Source organism: Falco punctatus (assembly GCF_963210335.1).
Source record: "Falco punctatus genome assembly, chromosome: 1".
NCBI classification, from domain to species: Eukaryota; Metazoa; Chordata; class Aves; order Falconiformes; family Falconidae; genus Falco; species Falco punctatus.
The window spans coordinates 49,486,525-49,510,669 of record NC_137580.1 but is presented as its reverse complement, the minus strand read 5'-3'; the positions used below and the strand labels follow the sequence as shown (position 1 = coordinate 49,510,669).

The 24,145-nt window shown below is 37.1% G+C and overlaps 1 protein-coding gene across 5 annotated transcripts in view; it reads left to right on the top strand.

Annotated features, from left to right (window-relative positions):
• The window catches only part of SH3TC1 (SH3 domain and tetratricopeptide repeats 1), a 71,617-nt gene that overhangs the window by 10,725 nt on the left and 36,747 nt on the right, over positions 1–24,145 (top strand). For 3 of the 5 annotated variants that reach the window (XM_080373383.1, XM_080373384.1, XM_080373382.1), the window contains exons 2-13: positions 4,510–4,760; positions 6,073–6,147; positions 8,396–8,523; positions 11,074–11,179; positions 13,010–13,153; positions 13,747–13,924; positions 14,713–14,786; positions 15,508–15,703; positions 16,546–16,673; positions 18,852–18,893; positions 20,498–22,183; positions 22,864–23,044. In XM_080373383.1, the coding sequence (XP_080229509.1) occupies positions 4,553–4,760; positions 6,073–6,147; positions 8,396–8,523; positions 11,074–11,179; positions 13,010–13,153; positions 13,747–13,924; positions 14,713–14,786; positions 15,508–15,703; positions 16,546–16,673; positions 18,852–18,893; positions 20,498–22,183; positions 22,864–23,044 (3,146 nt within the window). In that variant the 5' untranslated portion in view covers positions 4,510–4,552. The other 2 variants (XM_080373386.1, XM_080373385.1) reach the window with 2 other exon arrangements.

Genomic DNA, 24,145 nt, shown 5'->3' with positions numbered 1-24,145 from the left:
CTGTTGTCTCAAGGTACAGCAGCAGTGGTTGGAAAAGCCTGGAGACTTTAAATTTAGAAGAGTTGCCCCTGATCCACTGGCAGCTCAGGTGAGATGAGCAATAGCTGGTGCTCATTTTCTTTGGATGAGATAAGAACTGATGCTCAGAGCAACAATGGCAGTAACTTTGTACCTCCAGGACAATTCTAATATGTATGAATAATCCTCTTGATCTAAATTAATTCAACTTTACACTTGCTTCTGGACTCTGGCTACTTTACTAGCACTTCTATAGCACTCCTGTATGACCACAAATAATCTTTGTCTTGATTTCCATCTCTGTAAGACTTGAACAATTATAGTAACTTCAAGCTAGTAATTAGTAAGTTGTCCTGAGTGTCCTAGAGAGAAGATGATGAATGAAAGAGAAATATTGTATTGCATGCAGGTTTTAGGCAACCAGTTCAAATATAGCCCATTCTTACGTACTGGATCCTATTCTCTTACTTAACAATACACCTTTAAAGAGAGAGAGGGAACCTATTCCGTGGACGTTATTAGTCATCTTCTTCAACCCTCTTTAAATGGAAGGAATTGGTGGGAGAGAAAGTGTTCCTGTCATCTACAACTCCTCTTAAAAAAACAACAAAACTTGGGGGTGTGAGGGTGTGTGTGTGTAACCCTCAACCTGCATAGTTAGGGAAATGGAAAATGTCAAGCTATATGTTTTTTCTTCTGGTTAGCTAGCTCTGTTTTCAAAAACAGAGTTACAAGCTCTCAATGAAATGGGAGCAGCCACAGAGGGGAAAGTGTGGTAATGGAATTGTTCTATTTAACTTTCAATAGGAAAGAAGTGTCTTATTTCCATCTCATGTTCAACAGCTGTCGAATACAGAACTTTCCAGCCTGCTGTGCGCTGTGGAAAGCAAGGAAAAGGTGGAGTGACCTTCTGAGCCTCACAAGCCTGGACAGGTGCTACCAATGGCTCTGTATGGGGCGGCATGTCCAGTGAGCTCAGGCCAGGCAAAAGGATGATACCAGTGAACCCAGTAGCACTCCTATAGGAATTGTTGAGCTGTCCAGTACCTGCCTCTCTCACTGGTCATCCCCACCATGAGTTTCTGCTTTAGAAAGTGAGACTCCCCCAGAACAGCAGGGAGTGCCATCTCTTGCCTGCATGGCTTTTGGATAGAGGTTGGCTTCTGGCTTGGAAAAATGGGAAGATCATTAAAATTTATGGCCAATGTCTTGCACCAAATATGAATTTTTTTGGTCAAGCCTCAAAGAGCATGAGGTAAAATAATTTTGTCTAAATTACAAATAAAATGCTTTGTCAGTGCACATAAATGTAAATTGTAAGAACTAGTTATAGAAGACAGACTTTACAAGGTGAGTGTTAGATCTTTAATCCGTTTCTTCATCTCATATTCGTTGCTATCAACAAATGGCTAATTGCTAGTAAGTGTAATGGTAAGTTAGCATTACAGGTTAAGGAAAAATCTCTAATGAGTGCGACTCAAGCACTGAACTTTAACATTCTCTAAATCTATTTCATAGTGGATTAATGTTTTTTTTTTCTCTGGTTGGTGCCTCTGAATCTGTTTTAATTTGATTGGAATGGTTAATAATTGATGAGAAATCATGATCATAATAAATATGGTGATTATACCATAGCATTGCTTGTGTGTTACGGTTTTGCTCCTTGGGGTACTTATAGTCAAAGGTGAATAGTAAAAGGACAGAGATGTAGTGCAACATCGTATGAAATCTTTGTTGCTTGGGATGCATTTAGATGCTAAATAAACATTCAAAAAGGGCCTAAGTAAACTAGATGCCTAGCTACAGGGAAGTTATTTACTATGTTGTTCACAGTTCTTATACAGAGTCACATGGATTGACGTTTGATAGTTAGGGCAAATGTTAAAGACTGGAGAGGAATCTCTAGAGGACAGCATGAGTGTTAAAAATGTTTTTGAGACTGAATTTTTATTCTGTGATTCTTGGAAAAGCCAAGAGAAAACACTGATAAGAACATACCATTTTTGCTTTCCTTTCTCTCATTCTGATTTTTTTTCTCCTTGACTTAAGCTCTGGGATACTATGACTGAATCTTAAACAGTTCATATCCATTTTGATTTGTTCAGATGTCCTACTTGCTCTTGCAGCACCAAGCTTTACAGATTTATTCACAAGCCTGTATGTATGTCACCCTTAATAACATGCACTGATGCAGAAGACATGAAAAGTTAATCAATATCTCTTCTTCAACTTGTCTGAATTCTAAGAATTCAAGTCACAGTATATTTGTTTTCCTGAATTTTGTTGAGGATGATATTTCTGTTTGAAGATAGGAGCTGATAGAAAATTTTCTTTCTGGGATCAAGGATAATCCTGAACTAAAAATAATAACTGGATTTGGATTCACATAGCAATGTAATTTAAACAACCATCTTTTGAATTAAATTATCCTTAATACCACAATATTTACATCTTCATCAACAGGAGATACCGGTATTTACAAAATCTATGCAAAAGAATGTTTAATTCTTAAGTGTGAAGGTTACAATCCATTACATATAATCCTGGTATAGTACTGAAAAGAATGGTTTTAGCTACTGTCATTACCTTAAGGAAAAGATCAACTGTATAAATGGAAAAGCATATTCCTAGCAAAGTGAGTTTGGTCTCTGGCAGACCTGTATTTTTAATCTTGTATAAGTCAGTCGTCAAGTCTAATAGGCAGTTTTTCAGAGAAATTAGCAAGAGAAACAGATCTGAAGTCAGTAAACTAATATGTTAGTGGAAATACCCTTTTCTGAGAAAAGGCATCAAAATCGCTTGTTTGAGTTACTATCTGTGTTTCATAGGTATTTATGAATTTATACTCATAACTTTATATGGAGAATTGCAAAGCTACACCACAAAGCACCATTTGAAAATTGGCCTCACCACTCTGATAAGCACTTCCAAATAGCAAAATGGGACAATGGAAACATTAAAACAACATCCATCCTAGATTTCTTAATACTTCATTAACTTATGTGCTTGTGGTAGATATGGCTATGGTTTAATTCTGAGTTGGTCACGCCACCTGTAAGTATGCCTCATTAATCTTTTTATAATTGCATAACATGCTTCTATCTGTATATAGTTTACTGCTTATTCAAGTTGCTCTATGGGCTAAAGGTTTCAATCACTGCAAAAAAAAAGCATTAATGTTGGGCAGACAGAGCACTGCCTTATCCTATCTACTTGCCTACCATGGCAGACATCTAGGAGCTGTTGCACCATTCACATTGGTGCTCAGTTTGCTCAGGTTTAAGGATCTGTGATGTGAAGCTTGGAGGTTGAGAAGTGTTGGAAAGCGTTTATGTGAAGAAGCAAACCAGAATAACATGCTTTGGGATACACCATTACATAGTGAATGGGGAAGGGAGAAATTTTCTGACCAGTCTGAAGGCCAGTTGTAAGGGCATACTAGCTGACCGTGCACCACTAGTCTGAGGGTTTGGCAGTGAAAGTAATCTTCCATCAACAGCTCCATTTTAATCAATTTCTGCTGGAAAACAAATGAGAGGAAATTTCACAAAGAATACAAGTGTGTATACTCATAATGAATGTGGCTTGTTGATGAGTATGGCTGGAGTAAATACGGAGGAATCTGGATTAAGTACAAGTGGCAGGACTAATGAGAAATCTATCCTGTGGCTTTATGAAATCAGAGGCATTGAGAGCCCACTGAGAAAAGGTTCTAAATATCAGTGGGGCGTGTGCTGGCTACATGCATTGGCTGATGGTCTGGCAGCGCTTTTCTGAAGCTGAAGTAGCTTGTGCCTAAAGAACTGGGATTGCAGGGTGTCTCACATCAGTGACTGTAGAGGGAGCAGTGAAGCTTGCAACTACTTGAGCTCTACTTTCATTTCTATTCCTTTCCGCTGATGTTCTTCCCAGTACGTCTTGCTGCCAGGCTTGGCCTATAGCTTCAGTAAATCACCCTTCTGCTTTACCGCAAAGAAACCTTGCGATCCTTGCATGCCAGTCTTCCTGTATTGTGGGTTCCTGCAGAGGATTTATTCTTTAGCTGAATTTATAAAAAACCTTTCTGCTTGTTTGAATTAAGCATGCAGTACCTGTTCCGTTCTTGTCATCTTTAGAAAATGATGTTTCTCCTCTGCATTGCCTCTCTTAATGTGAATGATGCTATCCTTTGCAGGCTCTGCTTTAAAGCTGGCCAAGAATGAATAATCAGCAATGGGCATAAGTACATTTCACTTTGGGCCTTGGATTGTTGCTATTAGTCAAATCTATTGTTTCGTTGCTAAAGCAGTGATGCCACCTGATTACAGGAGCTTTTTCTGGTGTGAATCTGGGTGTTACACAACAATTCTTCTGAAAGGAGCCTAAAGCAAATACTTAAATTTATATTAGAATTAAAATAATTCCTGCAGGCAAGGGACAGCTCTTGAATACGTGCATGTATTTTGATGTGGTTTTTTAAAATGTATTATTAATTATTTTTTTCTCTCTCAGATTGTTGATAACGTTAATTGTAGCACTGTGAGCAATCACAAATATGGAGAGCTTGGCAGCAGCAGGCAGCACATCCATGCTTAGTACTAATGCCATCGTCCCTGGTCTGGAGGAAAAGCAAGAGAGGAACTTGGGGAGGAAAGAAATGGAGCAGAGGAAGTGCAGGTCTCACTGGAAACATGCAGAGGCCAATGCTGCCATTAGCACTGTGAGGGGTGGAGTCAGAATGGACACGTTGCAAGAACAAACAGGTAAGACTTCGATCAATATATCCTCATCACTCTGCTCTTGACTTTGTATTGAAATCAGTGTTCTTTAAACATTGCTTCCTGTGTGCAAGCAGACTTGTGACAGTACTTCTGACTAAACCAAGAAAAAGCAGAACTCTAAGTATGGTCCCAGAAGCTGTCGAGAATTTAAATTCATGAAGTTCCTTAAACACAGCCAGCCTACGCTGCAGTGAGCTTACTATCAATTCTCTATTTAAAAATAAATATCGAGTCCAGATTAAAAAAAAAACCCGCAACACCCTTGTCAAACCCCCAACCAAACTGAAGTGCTTGGGAACTGCAATTTCTATTTCTAGTATACATTAATAATTGTCCTTAAAGATGTTTTTATTGCTTACTGCTTCTTTTCTGATGTAGGAAAACTGTGTATATGTATCCTTATGTATTTGTGTCTTTGTTCATGTAACATCAATAGGCACACTCAAGGGAAGATGCGGAAGACTTGGAAATTACCATGTCCTATGATATTACAAAATTTTTCTTAAAAGCAGAGCTGCAGAGGAGAATGTCTTAGGATGCATGAAAATTGCCTGAGTTTTCTTTGAAAAATTAAAGATCTATCTCTCCCATTTTTATACTTGGAAATCTCAAGCCTTGTCTTCAATGATTTTTGCTAAGGGAACCTTGGAATTACTTGGAGTGGGTGCTTCTTCAGCATGAGAGTGTATAATTTCCAAAAAGACCCCAAGAAATATGGGCTGAAAAAGAAAAAAGCAGATTACTATTAATGTAAAATATAGTAATTTTGTGTTCTATTTCTAAAACTTCAGATCTCTTGGTTTTACATTACACCCTCCCAAGTATTAAGCTTGTAACAAATAAAGAGAAGGTTTACTTCTCTCCATGTCTGAATTGGTGCAGGGCACTCGTGTCATTGCCAATTGATACCACTGCAGCTTCGGTGGAGGCCACTTTTTAGTATAGGTGCAAGGGAAGAGAAAATGAAGTCTGACTCTTGCTCTCTCCCAAATGTGACTTCAGTTTCCTGAGAGGCTATGTGTCCACCCATTCTCCATCGTCTTGAAACTTCAGACCAAAATAATGAAATATTTAACTTCCTCTCCAGTAGGAGAGAAATGATCTGCAGATAATTTTTGTGGGTTTTGGAAATTATATACTGGGAAGGGGAAAAAATATAGTTATTTTCTTTTAGTAATTATCCAATGCATCGAATGCTTTGAAAGTCTGGGATGGTTTGTTTGTTTGTTTTTCTGGTGTGATTTATATAGACTTAGAAAATGCTCTTAATCATTCCTTTCATTTATCATAACAGAGTGTTCTCAAAGTGAAAAATGCATGAGTATCAGTTCCAGGACCATTCCCAGACAAGCAGAGAATTTTCCAACTGGTAAAGTATTTGCTTCCATCATACCTTGTAAATATAATGCTTTTCTCATTGCTTCATTGCTTACTTTTTTTTTTTGAGACAACTACGTCAACATTTGCAGTTGCAATTCCTGTAAACTTTATAACATACTTCATGGAGGCTATGAAGTGTCAAACTTCTACATAAGATTTGTTAAGAATTTCTCATAAAAAGAGAGAACTGCTATAAAAGCCAGAAACAATTTATGGACTATATTGTAGTGGCTAAGAAAAAAGGTAAGTAAAGTTCATTGCTTATTGAAACCCATATGTAAAATTCTTGAAATGTCCTGTTTTTAAGTTTGTGGCCTTTCCAAGTCTTTATTTTTTTTAATGCTGTATTTTCAATGAAATTGCAATTGAGTGCAGTTCTCCAGTAAAGCAGGTGCAGCAGGATTCCCTTCTGGAGACCTTGTGGCCTGCTCTGTGAATTGAGGTTCTAGTCACATTTCCCTTCTCTTGCTTGTGGAGGAAGAGAAATAACCATCAAAGAACAACAGTTGGATGTGGTCTGCTTTCTGGCTTGACCTGACATATCACATCAGTGGTAGAAGGTCTCCCCCAGGCATATAGTTATTTCTAGTTAAATTATGTGTGCTTATATACACACCTGTTTGTCTCACTCCATATAGAGCTTGGATAGTTCTTAACTGGGAGTATGGAGCAGAGCTCACAGAAGCAGACAGGAAGACTATTATAGGTGCAATGGTTTTGGACCACGTTTCAATTCCATAAGGCTTTATTAATAATTATTTTGGCAGAAGCAGCCAGGAAGACTATTATAGGTGCAATGGTTTTGGACCACGTTTCAATTCCATAAGGCTTTATTAATAATTATTTTGGCAGAAGCAGCTTATTTCAGTTGTTTAAATTCAATGCAATTATTATTTCAGTAATATTAACTTTATATAAGACTTAAATTGTGTTTCTAGCATTAAATATTTAATTTGGAATCAATTTGATTATGTAAAACAAATTTAAATTTTTTACATAATAGTCTTCTCTTGTGTCAGTATCTCTGATGGCTTCAGGTAAAATGAAGATGTCAACAATACAGTGACTTAACAGTGATCTAAGTAAGATTCAAAGATTCTAGTTTGTGTTCTTTGTACTAACAATTGACTACATGACCACAGCTTAAACAGAGGGCTTGTAATTCAGTAACACTGCTTTGTATTTCTGACCCACCCTTCTTGACCTTAATGTAACGAGTAATTTAGGTGCAAGTCATCGTAAAACTCCTGAAGACATACATAGGAAGCCCTATGAAAACAGATTAAGATGCAGCATGTTAGACCAGAATGTGAGAAATATCTATTTTTCCTGATTCAAAGGTGAAATTCAGAGGAGATGGAGTATTTTGGGATGGTCAATAATCCCATTTATTGCTGGAAGCATGACCTGTTTACACACTTGCAATTGGAATTCTTCCTGGATGGGTATTATTGCCTTATATGTACTCATCTGTGTATCTGAAAATTTATGGGTCTGATTTAGAGTTCTTGAGTTAAATTAACAGATATGCAGAATGAAAGCAGGTTTATCAAAGATCTTTATCTGACAGCAGCTAGCTGAAACTGAGGAAGTCATAAGTGAGCTTTTAGTGGGACCATTTATCTTGGCTGGTACTGCTCAACCAGCTTAGTGGAGAAACAGCTTTTTCAATATGCAATTTATAGAAGCCTTCTGAAATAGTGGGGGTGACATATCTGATAACTGTGAATTTAAGATTAGCATAAAGAGTTGCGGTAACATGCCAAACAACCTATGTGTTGGTTTTGGCTTTGTTTGGTTTTGGGGTGAGGGTTATTTTTGTGATTCCAGTATCTGTTTGCCTCGATTTTTAAAATATGCATGGGATATTTGGAAATCTGGGCATGTTCTCAATGTCCGTAGAGCTGTCTAATTTGACAAATTACCAATCTGCTTGCTTTTTTCCTCTTCTCTTCTCCATCCCCAAGTGTGTCAGTTGGCTCCCAGAATTTCTACAGACTTTCACATCACACTCCTTTGTATAGTTGAAGCCTTTATTATGCAAGTGAAACAAATCTTGTGTTTCATGCTAGGCTACTATCTCTACTGGATAATAAAAATGAAAAAGAAACATGCAGTACATCAGTTTTCTGTGTCTGTCTCTGAAGCTGAAAAAAATATTTCTTAATGTGGATTCTATGAATTTGAGGGATTTTCTGGTTCTCCAAAGCTCATTCTAAATGGATATCCTTCTACAGATATCTCCTTGAAGTTAATGATGGTAAGACGAAAGAGTCAATGTCCTGATCCCAGACTCCAAAGACAGCTCAGAGGGCAGCTCCGTCTTCTGGAAAATGACAGCAGGGAGGTGATGGCAGTTTTCAATGTAAGTCAATTGCTTGGGAATGGTTTTATTGATTCAGAGAATACACCCTGTGCTACTAAAATAGTCTGAGTTACTTGGGTCCTATTTCCATTTACAAGCTGTATGCTTGAATTTGAGTGATCAGAGCTTCCCATGGCACAAAACATCTATAGACATTAGAAATACTGAACCATTGAAAAAGACTGGAACACCAAATTGATATATAGTAAATAAACCTGGCTAAATAACACATTGAAGGTGTTTGTTTTAAAAATGTTCTGCTTTGATTTATGTCAAAGGAAATCATGCTTTTCTGATATTTTATTTTCATTTGCCCTCGTATTGACTTTTCACTTAAGTTTCCAGTCACTTTGAGTCATTTGGCATGCAAGTTACCCAGGAAGCCCACTTCTAAGTCAAAGAGGAAGTCTGAAGGAGAACAGCTTAAATATTTGATGTCCTAGGGCTAGATGGCCATAGCTATAAACAGCACACAAGAGGGTTGACCAGTTTTTATTGCTGTCTTTCATTTGTTCATATGTAGGAAAGTTTCCCTCTGCAACCAATGAGGTTTGCTACACGTATGATTTCAAGTCACCTCTTCCCTCTTGATAGAAAAGCAGGATGATACCATTTGACTTTTGGTGTCCCTTTTTTGACTAAGCCATGAGTTCCAGTCTCCATTGCTAGCAAGCCAAACACAGAGATCTTAATTAGTTATGGCTTTGACTATCTTGGATGCATGTGTTCCTACACATTTTCCCTTTCATGTGTTGTGAACTCTCCATCACCAGCCTGCTGATTTTGTGGCTGTGAAAACAGTCTGTACTCCTGCTGCTCTGCTCTGGCTTTTGTTTAGGGGGAGATGGAGAAAGGATCAGTAGGAGAAGGAAAACAGCATACAAATAGACTAGATTGGCCTTATTAGAAACAGACTGGGAAAAGGACTTTGAAGGAAGCAAGATTTATAATGATAAGTTTCCTTAGAATGTTGTTTTGATATTCAGCAGTGCATAAAGCCCTTGAGGCTGAAATATTTTAGCATGTGTTGGCAATTTATTAATAGATTTCAGGCTCTTGTTAATATTTAATCTAGTGTAGAAAGGGGCATGTAGAAGATCAAAGCAGTGATGAGGCTTAAGTTGGATATCTCTTTTTCAAAAAGGAATTACTGCTTTAATTTGTTCATGTTGTGTGAATTGAAAAAATGGAAGTTAAACAGAATTAATTCAGAGATCTTCTTAAATCATGACATAATAGTAATAAAAACAGTAGATCAGCTTCATTTTGCTCAATTACAGAAAATGTGTGAGGGAGTTTTATTACACACACACAGAGTTAGAATCAGTTTATTGTTCAGTCTTTGCATTGGTTTAAGATGCATTTCAATTTTGATGTGATGGGAGTAGAAGGTGCAGTACTGGGAAATGATACGGTAGCATTATACCTGTTAGCTTTGCATCTGATGTATCATCTGAGATGCTGGTTCAGATATTTGTCTCACAAATTGCCACAGTTCTTTGTATTTCCCTGAAAGAGCGTAGCCAGTGTCATTGGTGAACCCTGTATTTAAGCTACTAACTGAAGTGCAAACAGACAGTATATTACCACTTTTTGGCTAGAATCTGTTAAAATGTATATTTCTTTCACTTATTTGAAGGTTTATGTAGTTCTCCCTTTTTAGCATTTCTGAAATTCCATATAAAATCCATCAATATCATTTACAACTATCATTGCTCATCTTTAAGTGTGCCATTTAATGCTATTCTAGCAACACAAACCAGTACAAATGAGAAGGAAAGGCTTTTACTGCATCTTTAAAAAAAAAAAAACAAAACAACCAAACAAAAAAAAAAACCACCCCAAACAAACCCTTTTGTATATTTAATTGTCTTAACTATGGAAAGAGTGAACTAGGGAATGACTATCCAATGCCTCCTCTGGAACAAGACTTAAGTTGCCATGTAGCAGGTTCAAAGTTGCATCAAAGGACAAGCATTTTCATGTGCGTACAGAGTTCTGAGGCTAACCTACAGCAGGGTGTTGTGGATCCTAACATTTTACAGTGGTTCAAGTGACCTAGAGAAATTTTAAGACAAAAAAAAAATCCAAAGTAACAAACAAAGAAGCCCTTTCCACAATTTAATATCAATACCAACATGTCTGGCAAAGACAGTTCTCAAACTTTAAAAAGCTCTGATGGGAGGGTATTCTTGGAAAGTACCACGAGAGGCTTGCCTGGCTTTCACACTAAATAGAGAATACTGGCTGCTATACATAGATGTGTATGAATCAGACAGCCTGTAGTCTTACCCAGTGATCAGTCCTGAGGTCTTAATTCCTCTGTAAATTAACCTTACTGGAACAGTTGGTACAATTGGTAAGAAAAAGTCAGATTAAAACTTGGCAGACTATATGTTGTAGGTATGTGTTAAAGAACAGATATCTCATGTGAGTAAAACCCTTCTTAATACAGGGCATTTTAGCATAAGCATTACCTAGTGTGAAAGTGTGCTCAGGTCTAGTATAATGGTAATTAAAATACTGGGTTTTATTTATTTTTTTTTTTAGGAGCTCTCTGCTAGACTGCTGTCTATTCATAGTGATCAAGACCTAATAGTGGTGACATTTAAAACTTTTGAAGAAATATGGAAGTTTCTAACCTACCACTCGCTGGGTAAAGCTGTTTCACCATACAACAGTTCAATATGCTTTTTTTTAATTCCTCTGCACACAACTTCTGATTGACTGGGAACTTGTTGAACAGGATTTTGAGATTATTTTTGTATTAACTCCTACTAGCAGTAAGTAATGTTCCTGAATTGGGTACTAGTGATAGGGTTGCAGAGACCCTCTGACCTCCAGGAGAAACCTGCCTTTGTCCCAAAGCAGGTAACAGCTATTGTTCCTGTCAATGTTAGACACTCCAGAGTCAGACCATATCTTCTTTTTAAGCAATCTATTCCAATCCAGGTGGTTTTGTCCTAAAGTCTAACCTGTGTCGCAACTTAAATACATTTACAGATTTTTCTGCTCACTGTAGACATGTGGAAGTCACTCCTCTTTCTTTGTATCATGCTAATACCTATTTGGAGACTTCTAACCCATGCTTCCACTCAGTGTTGTTTTTCACTAGGAAAATCAACCCTAATTCCTATAAGCCTTCTTCAGAGTGTATTTTCTAGACCTCTTATCATGCTTCCCACTGGACTCTTCTGGTTGTTCCACAACTTTCCTAAATAGCAGTGAGCAAACTGGACAGAGTTGGTAAGGCTTCAGAGGAAATATCAAGGAAAACAAAAATTGCTTCATATGGTGCATGCTTCAGTTTTATTTCTAAATCTGAGCTTGCCTTTTGTGTACAATATGATGCCATTGATTTGAGTTACATTTTTAATATGCTATAACTTCACAGGTCTTTCTTGAAGAATATAATGTGAATTGGGTCTTTGTCTCCATTTTATCTGATTTTTTTTTTTCTTCTGTGTATGGAGAGCTTGTGTGCATTATTATTGAATTTGCCTGTGTCTGTCAGACTAATTTAAAATAATGAATTTTATTTTGAATTCCACATTTGCTATTTACTTGCCGTTTTGTATTTTTAAATGTTCCTTAGACTAGAAAAAACTAGAAAAAATACTGTTTCACCCAATTTTGCAGAGGAAAGACAATATGATGAAGTTTCTTTTTAGGCAAGGCTGTGGCTAATAGGGAATTGATTCAGCATCTTCTGAATAGCAGAGTAGCACCCTAATCACTGATCTGCCCACCTTTCCTCTTCATCACCACTTTTTGCACAAAGGTTTTGCTAATGTATTAATGTTGGCCCTTTAATTAATACCCTGCTATCTATCCCATACTGATTGATACAGCCACCCAGTTCTCTACCATGCTGATTATGATACAGCAATCCAGATCTCTCTGGAACTCCTAATGTAAGGAGCCCCAGCTTCCAAGATCAAGCACTATCTCCTGATTTACGTGACTGGTATGCAGCAGCATCTCTGTCCCAATGTTCCAGGAGTCTGATGCCCAGGCACAGTATCTGCATAAATCAGTACAGCTGAATCGGGCACCAGAAATTTATACAGAGATTATTTTTTCAGATTATTTCCAGTCTTCTGTTCAGTGGTGCTAAGCACCCGTTGCTCAAAGCTTCCTAGTCGTTGCCTCTTTCAGACTCCAAACCTTTCAAATAGAGCTAAGCTATGGGGATCCCTTGTTAAGGGAGGACATGGTCTGCTTCCTCAGCAGGATTAGGCACAGAAATGTTGTGTGCCTTTTAGGTGTAGTCTGTGAGTGCTAAGCATTAAAAATAGATGCAATGCATGTGACTTGATGTAACTTTGCTAATACTATATAGTAAAATTAGTTATACACCGTGGGTTAAGCAATAAAGGAATTATCTGAATGCCCACCCCAGTCTCTGACTTTCTGAAAGGGTGTTTTCTTCTATACTGTAAAACTGTAAAGGAAACAAATTGTTGGGTCTCTTGTTTTTTCCTAGGTTTTATAAATCATTGCATGGAGAATTTATTCTTAGATCAATCTTTCTGGCTGTATTCTCAAGAGGAAGAAGAAACAGGCATTGAAGTCTGTATAAATGAAAAATCATTAGAGTTGATGTACAGAAGCTTGCTAGTACAGGAAGGTAAGGAAGACTATACATGCTAAGGCTAAATTTAGAGAAGCACCTTTCTTTAAAATCCCCAAATCAAATACTAATGCACCAGGAAGAGAAGAGAACAAACACAGATTGGGTTCAGTAGGATCACAGGGGAATTAGAAAAATTCATGTGCAACCGGTCCATAAATGGATACTAAAAAAATTAGGGAGGGATGCACATTCCACCTTGCTTAATATTATTGCAGAGCCTGGAGACATACAGGAGAGGGATTGCAGATAGCTGCCAGGCTCATGTGCTTCCCCTATAGCATCACCTGCTGCCACTGTCAGAGACAGAGTGGGGCTAGATGGATTGTTGATTACTGCAACAGGAACATGCAGTGTTGCAGCAGCAGAAGGCTCTACACTTCATTGAACAGCTCACTCTGCTTTTTTTTTTTTAACTGAAACTAGACAGCAAAGTATGAATATCTGACAATCAGAAATAAATTTCCTATGAAATCTCAGATTTTTGTTTTCTAATTGAATGTTACTGATGCTCTTGAAGCCAGTTTTAAAGCTTGTATGACACTAAAACATTACATAAAATGACATCTGCTCCACTGCTTTCTTTTTAGGGGCATTTTTTGTTTTATGTCCTGACAATCTAATAAGAAAGGCAATTGCTCCAGACAATGAAATAAACACTCATTGTGAGTCTGGGGCTTTTACTGAAGAAGTAACAGATGGATCTGTGGATGGTGATATGACCGTGCTGTGTAATGCTTCTCTGGAGCCATTGATCCCTTTTCATCAGTAGGTACCTGACCCTAGCTACCTCTTTCATATGCATCTGTTTCGTATGTACACATGTGCTTAGACATAGGTGTCTCTAAATGGTAGCTTGTTATGGAACATCCATCTTCCATTAACACTGAGAATGCATGCTCTATTTCCTTCCACACTACACAACTAAAATTAATCCAGATACTTACAGAGCAGCATTTAAAGATGGTTTACTATCTTTTGAGTTAAATATTTCTGCTTTTTTTTCCCTGAGTCTGAAATAAAATCCATGAACACTTCTAAAATAACAAAGTGAGAATTTTCTTTTTTTCAGGATGCTTGGGAATATGGATAGTAACAGGTGGGATGCTTGGAAACAAGGATGATCAACAGGCTAGCAGTGTGTTTACTCAACACTATTGACAGGAGCCATTCACCTCCTTTAATGCAGTTTGTTCCAAATTCATATCCAAGCTCATAATTGCTATAAAGCCAAAATTACATCAATGGACTCACTTCAGGAATCACCAGAAAATAATTTATTCTTGGTGTTCTTAGTAATTAAAAAGCTGGTGTTTTTTCTATTGACCTTGGGCAGGGAGAAATAACATCACCTCCTCAGGTTTGTCTGACTCAAGTAATGCTTCCTTTACTACTAAAACATAGCTGTGTCTGAAGTGTATGGAGAGTGCTGAAATAGAAAGAACTGTGGGAGGGGTGCATCTGTTTTCAAATGGATTTAAAAATATTACTGTTATTTTCACAACACTTTGTGAAGTGTTTTATACACTAACTTATAGCTCTCTTTCTACTTTCAGATGGTTTCTTAAAAGGTATTCTAATCCTATTGATTTTACATACAAAACAGAAGCTAAATCCATCAAGAAAGTTGGTAAGAAATTCCATTCAAACATCAGCATTAAAAGAACCCCAAATTTATTCTATGCTTTTAAGACACTCTAAAGCCTATTTTCCCCATTATACTAGGATGGGAAGACAGATTTCAAAATTTCATTGCAATAAAATTAGCGAAAGCATAAATCTCTGCCTAAGTTAAATTCTAAAGGCTTATCTCTCCTATTTTTGTCTAAATACTGTATTAAGTAGATGCACAAAGTAGTAAAGAGTAATTAAGTTGAGAATGCCTCTAGATTTGATGAAAAATCTTAAAATAAGAAAGTGCACCAAAGTAATTACTGTGGATCTTTCATACATGTATTTTTTTATCTAATACTGCCTCAGAAACTAAACTTATACAGAGGTCACTCTGGCCCAAGTTCGGAGCCCTTTATAAGAGGGAAAGTAAGGACTTAAAACTTTTTTGTTGTTGTTGCATCATGAAGGAATTCGCTAGAACTTTGAAAACATTTTAAACTCTGCTTTCTCATGGCTGGAAATGAGGATTTTTATGCTGTTATATACAATTCTAATTGCTCAAACCAAACAAATTGGGTTTGGATGATTTAAATCTTGACAGATCAGATGTGCAACTCACAAGTTCAAGGAATGTCTCTTGCTAGATATGTTGCTCTGCTGAGTTGCTGTTCTATTAAGTGTATTTGTATTGTTAAATAATATTTGCAGATAAAGTAATTTATCTCCTTATTACACAGTAACGGGATCCTGTCTGGCTGTGATGAATTATGAAAGTATTGTGTTGGAAGAGATGAGTTTCCAGGAAGGGGACAAAATTGAGATCCTTGGCTACTTCATTGAATGCATGGCATGGTTTCTTGGAAGACATGTGTTTACTGGCCAAATAGGTTTTGTAAAGACAAGTCATGTTAAACTGGATTTATCTAGAAATAAGTAAGTGACATATATTTCACTCATACACAGAACGTGACTCAGTCTCTTGAGCTTTAAAATATACTGAATATTAAACTCGGATTTGAGGGTTTTTAGTGGTGTTTAATGAGAATTGTCATAGTGTCTATCAGTCAAAAGAAATGCAAAGAAATTGGAATATGAAGTCTGATTAAATGTTGGAAAATGTCCACCTGTACCAGAGTTTTATTGGGAAAAGTTTCTTACTGTTATATCTGGTTCAGCCTGTCTTCTTTGGATCACAGAAAACTATTTTTGCTGGTCGCAAGACCTACATTGAAGCATCCAAGTCCTGTTTTTGCTAGTACCCTCAATTACAGGCCTTAACTTGCTTCAAATGGGGCTCCTTTTACAAATAATTGCTCATAATGCAGACAGAAACCTGTAAAAAGTGTGCATTTCAGCATGCTTTGGCACCATGTAAATAGGCTGCTCTTACTAACATGTCTGAACTGTTCACATGCTGAAACAAGGATTTCTTAGAATGTTCTCCACCGGTCCATTTGATGTGTAACTTGAAGCATATATTAGAAAATCAGTGCCATAATGTCCTTAGATTTTTTGCTTTTAATATATTCTCTCATAAAATGCTATACCATGACATAGACATAAAAATTACTTGCATATGGCAGAAACTGTTAGCTGCAAGCATAGCTACTATCCTTTTGTACATATGTTTATAAATGATTGATGCTAATTTTGAAGACAACAGCATAATGTAAAGATTGTATTAGTTTCTCTAACAGGCTTCAATTTGACTGATGCCGTGAGCTCAAGCCAAATTTGCTTTCAGACACCCTCAGAGTTGTTCCTTTCTTTGTCAGAACACAAGATCTGGACTTTCTTGAAGCAGAAGAGCTATCTTTTTTTTCAAAAGAAAAAAATTTAGAAGAAGTGATACATTTGTTAAAACAAACCTCCATCACAGATGTTTGCTCTGTGTACAGAATAGGTAAGTATGAATTTTACTCCTTTTTAGCGCACAAGATACAGGTGCAGTTCCTAGATCCTTGTTATAACTGCCTCTTTTTTAAAAAAAATATTTTTTTTGTTTCAGTTTGATTCTAGCCTTTACATCTAGCTTGTAATATCTTGGTATTCAGTTTGATTATAGATATGGCTGTAAAAATCTTGCTATCTTTGCTACTTCCCTGTTGATGCAAGACTTTTCCCAGCAGAGCATTTACAAATCCTCTTTTGTCCTTTTTTTGAGTGAACTAAATAGCAGGGTTTCAAAAACTCTGTTATTGAGCTGAACATACCTTCAAGCTTTTCAATGTCAGTACCACATTATAAAAGGTGGTATGCTCACCCAAATACTGCTGGCTTTTCATTAGTCTTAAGAAAGGTGGCATAATAATTATTGGCAGCTAATGCAAACATACACCTTTTCATGCTTAATTTAACTTTCTAAAGGTATAGAAAAATAGCAAAATCTATTCATATAAAGAAAACATATACTTTTAGCTATACAATCTCTGAAAGAGCTGTTATTTCTAAGTGTTCGTGCTTTACATAAGCTAATAGGGATAATTGGGGTTTCACCTTTACAGGCTTAGTGTAAGGTAGTGTAATAGAATTATCTTGCTGAACTGGATCAGCTATTTCTTATCCCACCACAGGCTGTCCTGAGGTGATGTGTATGCTTGCCAAATATCTAACAAAGTTTTATCTCTATTAGTGCCATCCTAAGAGACAGACTTGTAGGCTGCGGTTTGAAAGAAGGTGATGTGTGGGGTTGAGTTTAGTTCTGCAAATCAGTGTGCTTATGAACAATAACTAAAGCATGTCAGACCTGAGTTGGAAAATGCAACATATGTCAATGGGCAAAACAACTCCACGTCTCACCTTCCTTGCTTGAATGAAAAGCCTGGGGAAAAAAAGCTCAGACATCTGTTAAGTGCTAACACAATCTCACGGGCGTAATGGACATACTGCTGGTTTTGCCTGTTGCACATTTTTCACCACATCTCCTCTCCTCTTTAAACTTTATAAGTGCCAACTTCTTTTCACATCTTCCCCAGCTAATGGTACTACCTTTGCCTCTTTTTTCTCTTAAACTGAACAATTGATCAATATAACATGACTTACCCAGAGCAAGTGTTTTCAATATTCACTTGATGTTTTGTTGTGTGATCTGAGTAAATGGGTTTTTGATTCCTTCCATCCACATCTAATGAGAAGTATTTACTTATGAGTACTTCCCCAGCTAGATATTTAAAGCATTTGTAAACACATATGGCATTTGTCCACCATAGTCAGGAAAACATTTGAAGACAAGAGATTCAGAAACTAGTAAACAGTCAGTGAGAAGTCATTCTTAAAGGCTAGTGAAATGGCTTTCCATCAGCTTAAACAGACCTAGTTCTGTGAACCTCTCCTTTTAGACACATTCTTCATACACTCAGTACCACTTATATTGTACCTAGTGTATGAAAAACAGTGAATATAATCCTGAAATGCAGCATAACAACTGCAATACTTTGAGAAATGTCTTCTACACGAAATAGTAATTCTTAAATGTTCTACGGATGTGCTATTTCTATAGTAGTCATGTCTACAGAACTTAAAATTAGCTTTTTTTAGAAGGAAAGATGGATACAGGGATTTTTCATCTGTGTCCTATTGGAATGGCCACAAAAGTCTGACACTTAGCTATACAAACTACCCAAATAATTATTCTCTCCCCCCCACCCCCTGTGAGTGATGCTAAAACTTATTTAACTAATATTAAGGGCTTTTTATCTCATTTTAGGGGCGGGTTGTGGGGAATGATTGTATCTACACTGTCCACATATTTTAATGCAGTGGTGATGCATCCCTCATGCAGAACAGGTTGGCTTTAATTCTAATTGCATTATGCGCATGTCTCCCCACCTTACTGTGCAGTGGTAGGTGCATTATGATAGCCATGTAGAAAGCAGTGAATTGTATCAGCAGGCAGTTATGTCCTTAGGATCTGTTAGCTTTGGGTCAGACTTAGAAATTGCTTCTCTTCTGAATTTCTAGGACACACCCAATTCTTCTGACATACAGAATTCTGAACTAAAAAATAGCCTTGTTTTAGGGAATTTAAAACTGGGAAAGAACTAAGATACCATAACTAATGTGACTTTTTTCTTTCTTACAGACCAATTAGAAGAACCAGAATTTCAGAAAGCTCATGAATGTGGTAATGCCTCATATGCATACAATTTTTACATAAAATTAATGTGACTTCTGATATTATTGGTATCTTTGCCAGCTTTTCTTCTAATGTGTATTCATATTCTAACTTTCTTCTCTCACTGTTTGCTTTCCTAGGTTTTGCTGTAACCCCTTCTCACCAGATTTTGCTGTAAGACATTATGGGTTTTCACTGATATCACATGTCTGTCTTAGACCTTGCTATCCAATTGCAAAATGTATGCCTTATTTTTACTGCTGACACACCCACACCCACCACCACCCTTCAACACTCCTACTTGCTTAACAGAGCAAAATACTGTTAATGGGGCATCTGGCAAGTGCTGACTTTGAATTCCAGCAGATTTTCCATCTGCTAGAAAACTTCACCCCATAAATATATTTCCCAAAGGAGATATTTTGATGAGGATGCAGAATTATTTTCCTTTGACATCTATTTGCTAAACTGTCACTATCATTACTTGTGCTACATTTTTCTAAATACCAGATTTTATATTTATGATTCTGCTGAACAGTTTCAGAAATGAGATTCTAAGAAAACTGAGCTCTAAATCTGCAACTTCAATAAGTACCTGTTGATATGCAGCTGTAAGCTTTACACTGACTGTGATGGCAAAATATATGCCTAGTCCCTGCCCTATTATATTGGCTGGATATCAGCGGGAAGACTATAGAAATGACGGCATGTCTGTCTTTTTTTATACTTGTAAGATATTCAATGTTGTCAGTACTAGGATAATTTAAATCAATGACTACATCATTCATGAAAAACTTGATAATTTTGAGAATGTTAGTCTGTGCTAGCAGAGAATAAGGGTTGGTATTTGAAAGAAGAAATCTTGTGACATATTACACAGGCATGGCTGGCCATACAGACGTAATGTGAACAGGAGAACATGACCTTTGCAGGCACTCTCCCAGCACCCATGTAAGACTTCAACACCTCTAACTCAGTTACTCATCTCCCATCCCCCAGCAACCTGCCTTAGCTGTCTATCAGGATATAGGCATACCCTTACTCAAATTCACGGTTCCCTTAGACCTTAAAACCATCCAATATCCATGTCCCATCCTTGGGCTCTTTATCCAGCTTGCAGTTCAGACATTGGGTCCTTCCAGATCCTGGTCTTCTGCTTTCCAGCTAGTCTGAATTGTAATTCATTGACAGTTTTCTTTTGGTCATATATACACAGAGAGAATAGAGAATATACACTCAGAATATACTTTTTGAGTATACACTCAGACACAAAGCAATTTGAATTAACATTGGACTTCATTTGGATTAGCGATGGATTAGGCATACAGCCTGACTAAGCAGGTGTACTGATTGGCAGCCTGCTTACATGTGGCAAGGTCCATTTATCCCCACTCCTCCAAGTTTCCCACACTTGTTCCTCTCTGATCCTTCTTGATCTTCCTCTTTCTCCACCTTTGGCTTGTCTCCTAGACATACTAAGAAACTGCAGTATATGTATATCATGTTTTTTTTAACAGCATCTTCTACTGATAAATGTTTTTGTTAGTCTATTAAAGATCTTTGTGTGTATGCACAAGTGAAGTTGTGATCTGTAATTTATTTTTGAATTTCAGAAATTCCACGTTCACATTCTAACACAGGATCCACTAGCAAGAACGGCAAGATAGAAGAATTCCTGAAGAACTTCAAGAATTTGGAGGCCACTGAAGCAGAAGAGGCAACTACTGAAGGAGAGGATTCTGCTGGCTCTCCAAATAAGGAACTCTTTCCTCCACCCGAAGGACCTTGCTTCCAAATATGTCAAGATGATGTCCAAGCATCTGACATCTTGGAGTCATTGTTACTCTTCTTAAATAGGAAAGAGTATGAGAAAAACTTCAAAAGCCTGTATGATTTCTCTTATCCATTTATCAATAGCATGTTTTATGGGTTTTCAGAAGAAGAAGAACTGGTTAGTTTTTTCAGGTTAGCAAGAGAAGCAGCAAAAAAGGCAGGTATGTCCTGGGCACTGGCAAGGATATGCTTTCTCTTAGGCAGGCTCAGTGTCAAAAAGCTGAAATTTTCCCAAGCTCGGGTGTATTTTGAGGAAGCATTGAGAGCAGTAGCTGGAGGATTTAGTGATTTGTACTTTATAATTGCTCTTTATACAAATCTAACAGTCATCTACTTGACACAAAAGAACAAAGAAAAATGTGCTCATGTTTTTGACAAGGCTACATCTCTTCTCATGGGAATTCCCAACTACATTTGCAGTGCTGACCTGGAGTCAGATATTCTAAAATATGCTCTGAAAAGGACAATTCTGAGCCAGAACAAACATGCAGAAGCAAGGGCATGCTTTCTACTGGCAAAACATTACAATGTGCACAAACAGCATGAAGAGGCACTACCATTCTTGGAAAGGTTTCAACTGTTGCTGAATGACTTGGGTTTACAAAACAACTTATCAAACAACTGTTACTTCAAACTAGCGGAGTCCTACAATGAAAAGTGTTTGCCACACATTGTATTAAGTTGCATAAAGGTTGCCTCTTCTCAGAGCTCCAATACTTTAATGGATTCCTTGAAAAGGATTGATTTAGTCATCAAAAATGCTCCCAAGCTCTGTGGCCTGAGAAAACTCAGACAAATACTCCCATCCCAAATTGCACCTTACCTCATACAAGCACTTTCCTCTGTGTTTACTAATGAGCAGCAAGAACTATGCAGCACTATCTATCTTAGCTTAGCAAAGCTATACAGTCATCACAAACGGTATGGAAAAGCCATTGTTTACATGATGAAAGCACTGGACTTCGTTTCTGCTAAGCCAGAGGAAATTATTAACTATTTGGTCTCACTTGCTTGGCTATACATTCTTTATAGGCAATATGATGTGGCTTTAGATGTTTTAAATGCTGTTGTAGAGTCTTCATGGAGCAATTCTCAACACCTAGGGGTTGCTTATAATATGCTTGCTATTGCTTTGAAAAGAACAAACAATACAAAAGAAGCTGCTGAAAGCTACTACAAAGCACTGCGTCTCTCCGAAGAGACTGATAAAGCTCATAACCAAGCTATAGCCCTGGCTAATTTTGGGGCACTCTGCTTGCATGCAGCAGCCAGCAAGCTGGCAGAACATTATTATATCAGGGCAGTGAAGCTATTCTCAAAACTTCCAAGTATGGATTGTGGCCAAGACTTTATCCAAGTCCTCCTTCAGCTGGGATGTTACTATGTAGGTGGAACTCAAAGAGAAAAAGGAAGGTTTTATTATGAATGGGCTTTTTTAGTTGCAATGGAAACAAGTCATCTGGAAAGTAAGTATTTTTTTTCTCAAAGTTAGGAAATGTACCCTTTAGGAATGTTTGTTTTATAGGTATATTATTGTTGTTCCTTAAACAACATTTTATGTCCAGTTATGTGACAGCTATTGAAGTGATTGAAAGCTTTCCTCTGTCCCATAATGGTGGAGAAACAAATAAATGTTGGCTTGCTCTTCTGGTGCTACTTAGGTTTGTCAGAAACAATAAAGAAAACAAAATGTTAAAAAAACCCTAGATAACTTAATTAGTAAAAAGTTCAGAGATTTCTATGTTCAATAATATTTACAGTAGTTACGATATTATCAGTAGTACAGACAGCACCAGACTCAGATTTAAAGGTATGAAAAAGATCAGCAATCTGGATTACTTTTGCATAAAACAGTTGTATTTAGAAGACCCATGCTTTATTTATTCTTTCTGCCATGATTAAAGCAGCTTATACATACAGGTAAGGTGTCTGTTTTATTATTTTACTTAGGAGATAAGTTTGAAGTAACCTGTAGCCTTTTTTAACTTTGCTTGCAAAGAAACTGGCCGTGGAGTCTCCTTGTTATGACTTATATTGTTATTCATAGACTGTACTGTGATTTATGAAACAGTAAGAATGAATTATTTTAAAACTAACTTAACTTTCATTTCAAAATAGAGATTCATGTTAGTATTTCAAATCCTAGGTCAGCTACAAGCAATCAAACTGCTGTGTCAGTTCTACAGTACAGTTGTTCCTGATGAGGCTCAGTGTGTCATCTACAATGAATATCAACTATCTTTAGCTAGAAAGATGTCCAACAAAGTTCTGGAGGGACAAATTTTGGAAACCATTAGTCAGCTGTATTTGTCTTTAGGAACAGAAAGGTAAGACACGCTGAATGACTCCACTTTTATTCTGATTGTAACTGTCCTGCCATGCTAAAGGATCTCAGTTTGTGCAACAGCAGAATATGACTGATTCTGTTTTCTCTCTGCTTTGCCAACATGCTTTATCAGAATTGAAGGGTCCTGTGTTAATGGAGACTACTTTTGTCTTCAAGTAGCAATCATCTTTCAAGGGAGACAAGATGTTCAGGAGCGATTAGCACCACTTCAAGAGCCAAATTATTTTTTTAAAATATATGTAAATATGTTTTAAGAAGTATTATATGTTACGCAAGTCTTGACAACTGCTATAGCTCTAGGATTATTGCTGGCAGGTGACTTGTTTGCAATTATTTTATATATTTTTAAACAAAATTTTCTATTGGAAACCAAATGACAGATCAGACATCAAATTGTCTCTATGTAAATTTCCCTCCTTGAGGAAAACTCATTTTTCAACGTTTGCATATAGGCTTTGTGCTTATGTAAAACTGCTTAGTGTTAGTTTCCAGCAATTTCTTATTTTCAGACTATCAATTTTTTGTTTTGCTTTATTGAAAAAACAGACTGCACAAGTCAATTTACAGTAACTAACAGGTGCTGGGGAAACTTACAGGTTTCGCTAGACAACTTAAAAAGTTCTTTTTAAGGCAGCTTTGAATATTTTCTTACCGCATGTCACTTCTGGGAGTCACTTTAGATTCAGGTATTTTCAAGCATCCTTCAGTAAGGATGGAAACAATATCCTCAATCGTGGAAAGAGAGTAGATGCTTATTTTAACTTTTAAGGAGCTGAAGTCCCAGCATCTACCTTCCTAGTATGTCACCTAATTTATTTTGCTTTGTTCACTGCTGTTTAATGACATAGTTGATGAACATCCTTTGGAGAGGCTGAAGACAAAGGAGTTAGTTAATATTTTTAACTTTTTGGATTTTGCAGAAGGATTTCACTAGTTGGAGAAGCTGTGGCTCTGTGTGCACGTAGTACACAGAATTTACATGTCCCAGGAGCCTGGCTCCCAGATGTTGGCTGTGTAACCTTAGCAGACTACTGGCTAATAGCACATACTCAATATGGTATTAGACCATAGTATCACAGTG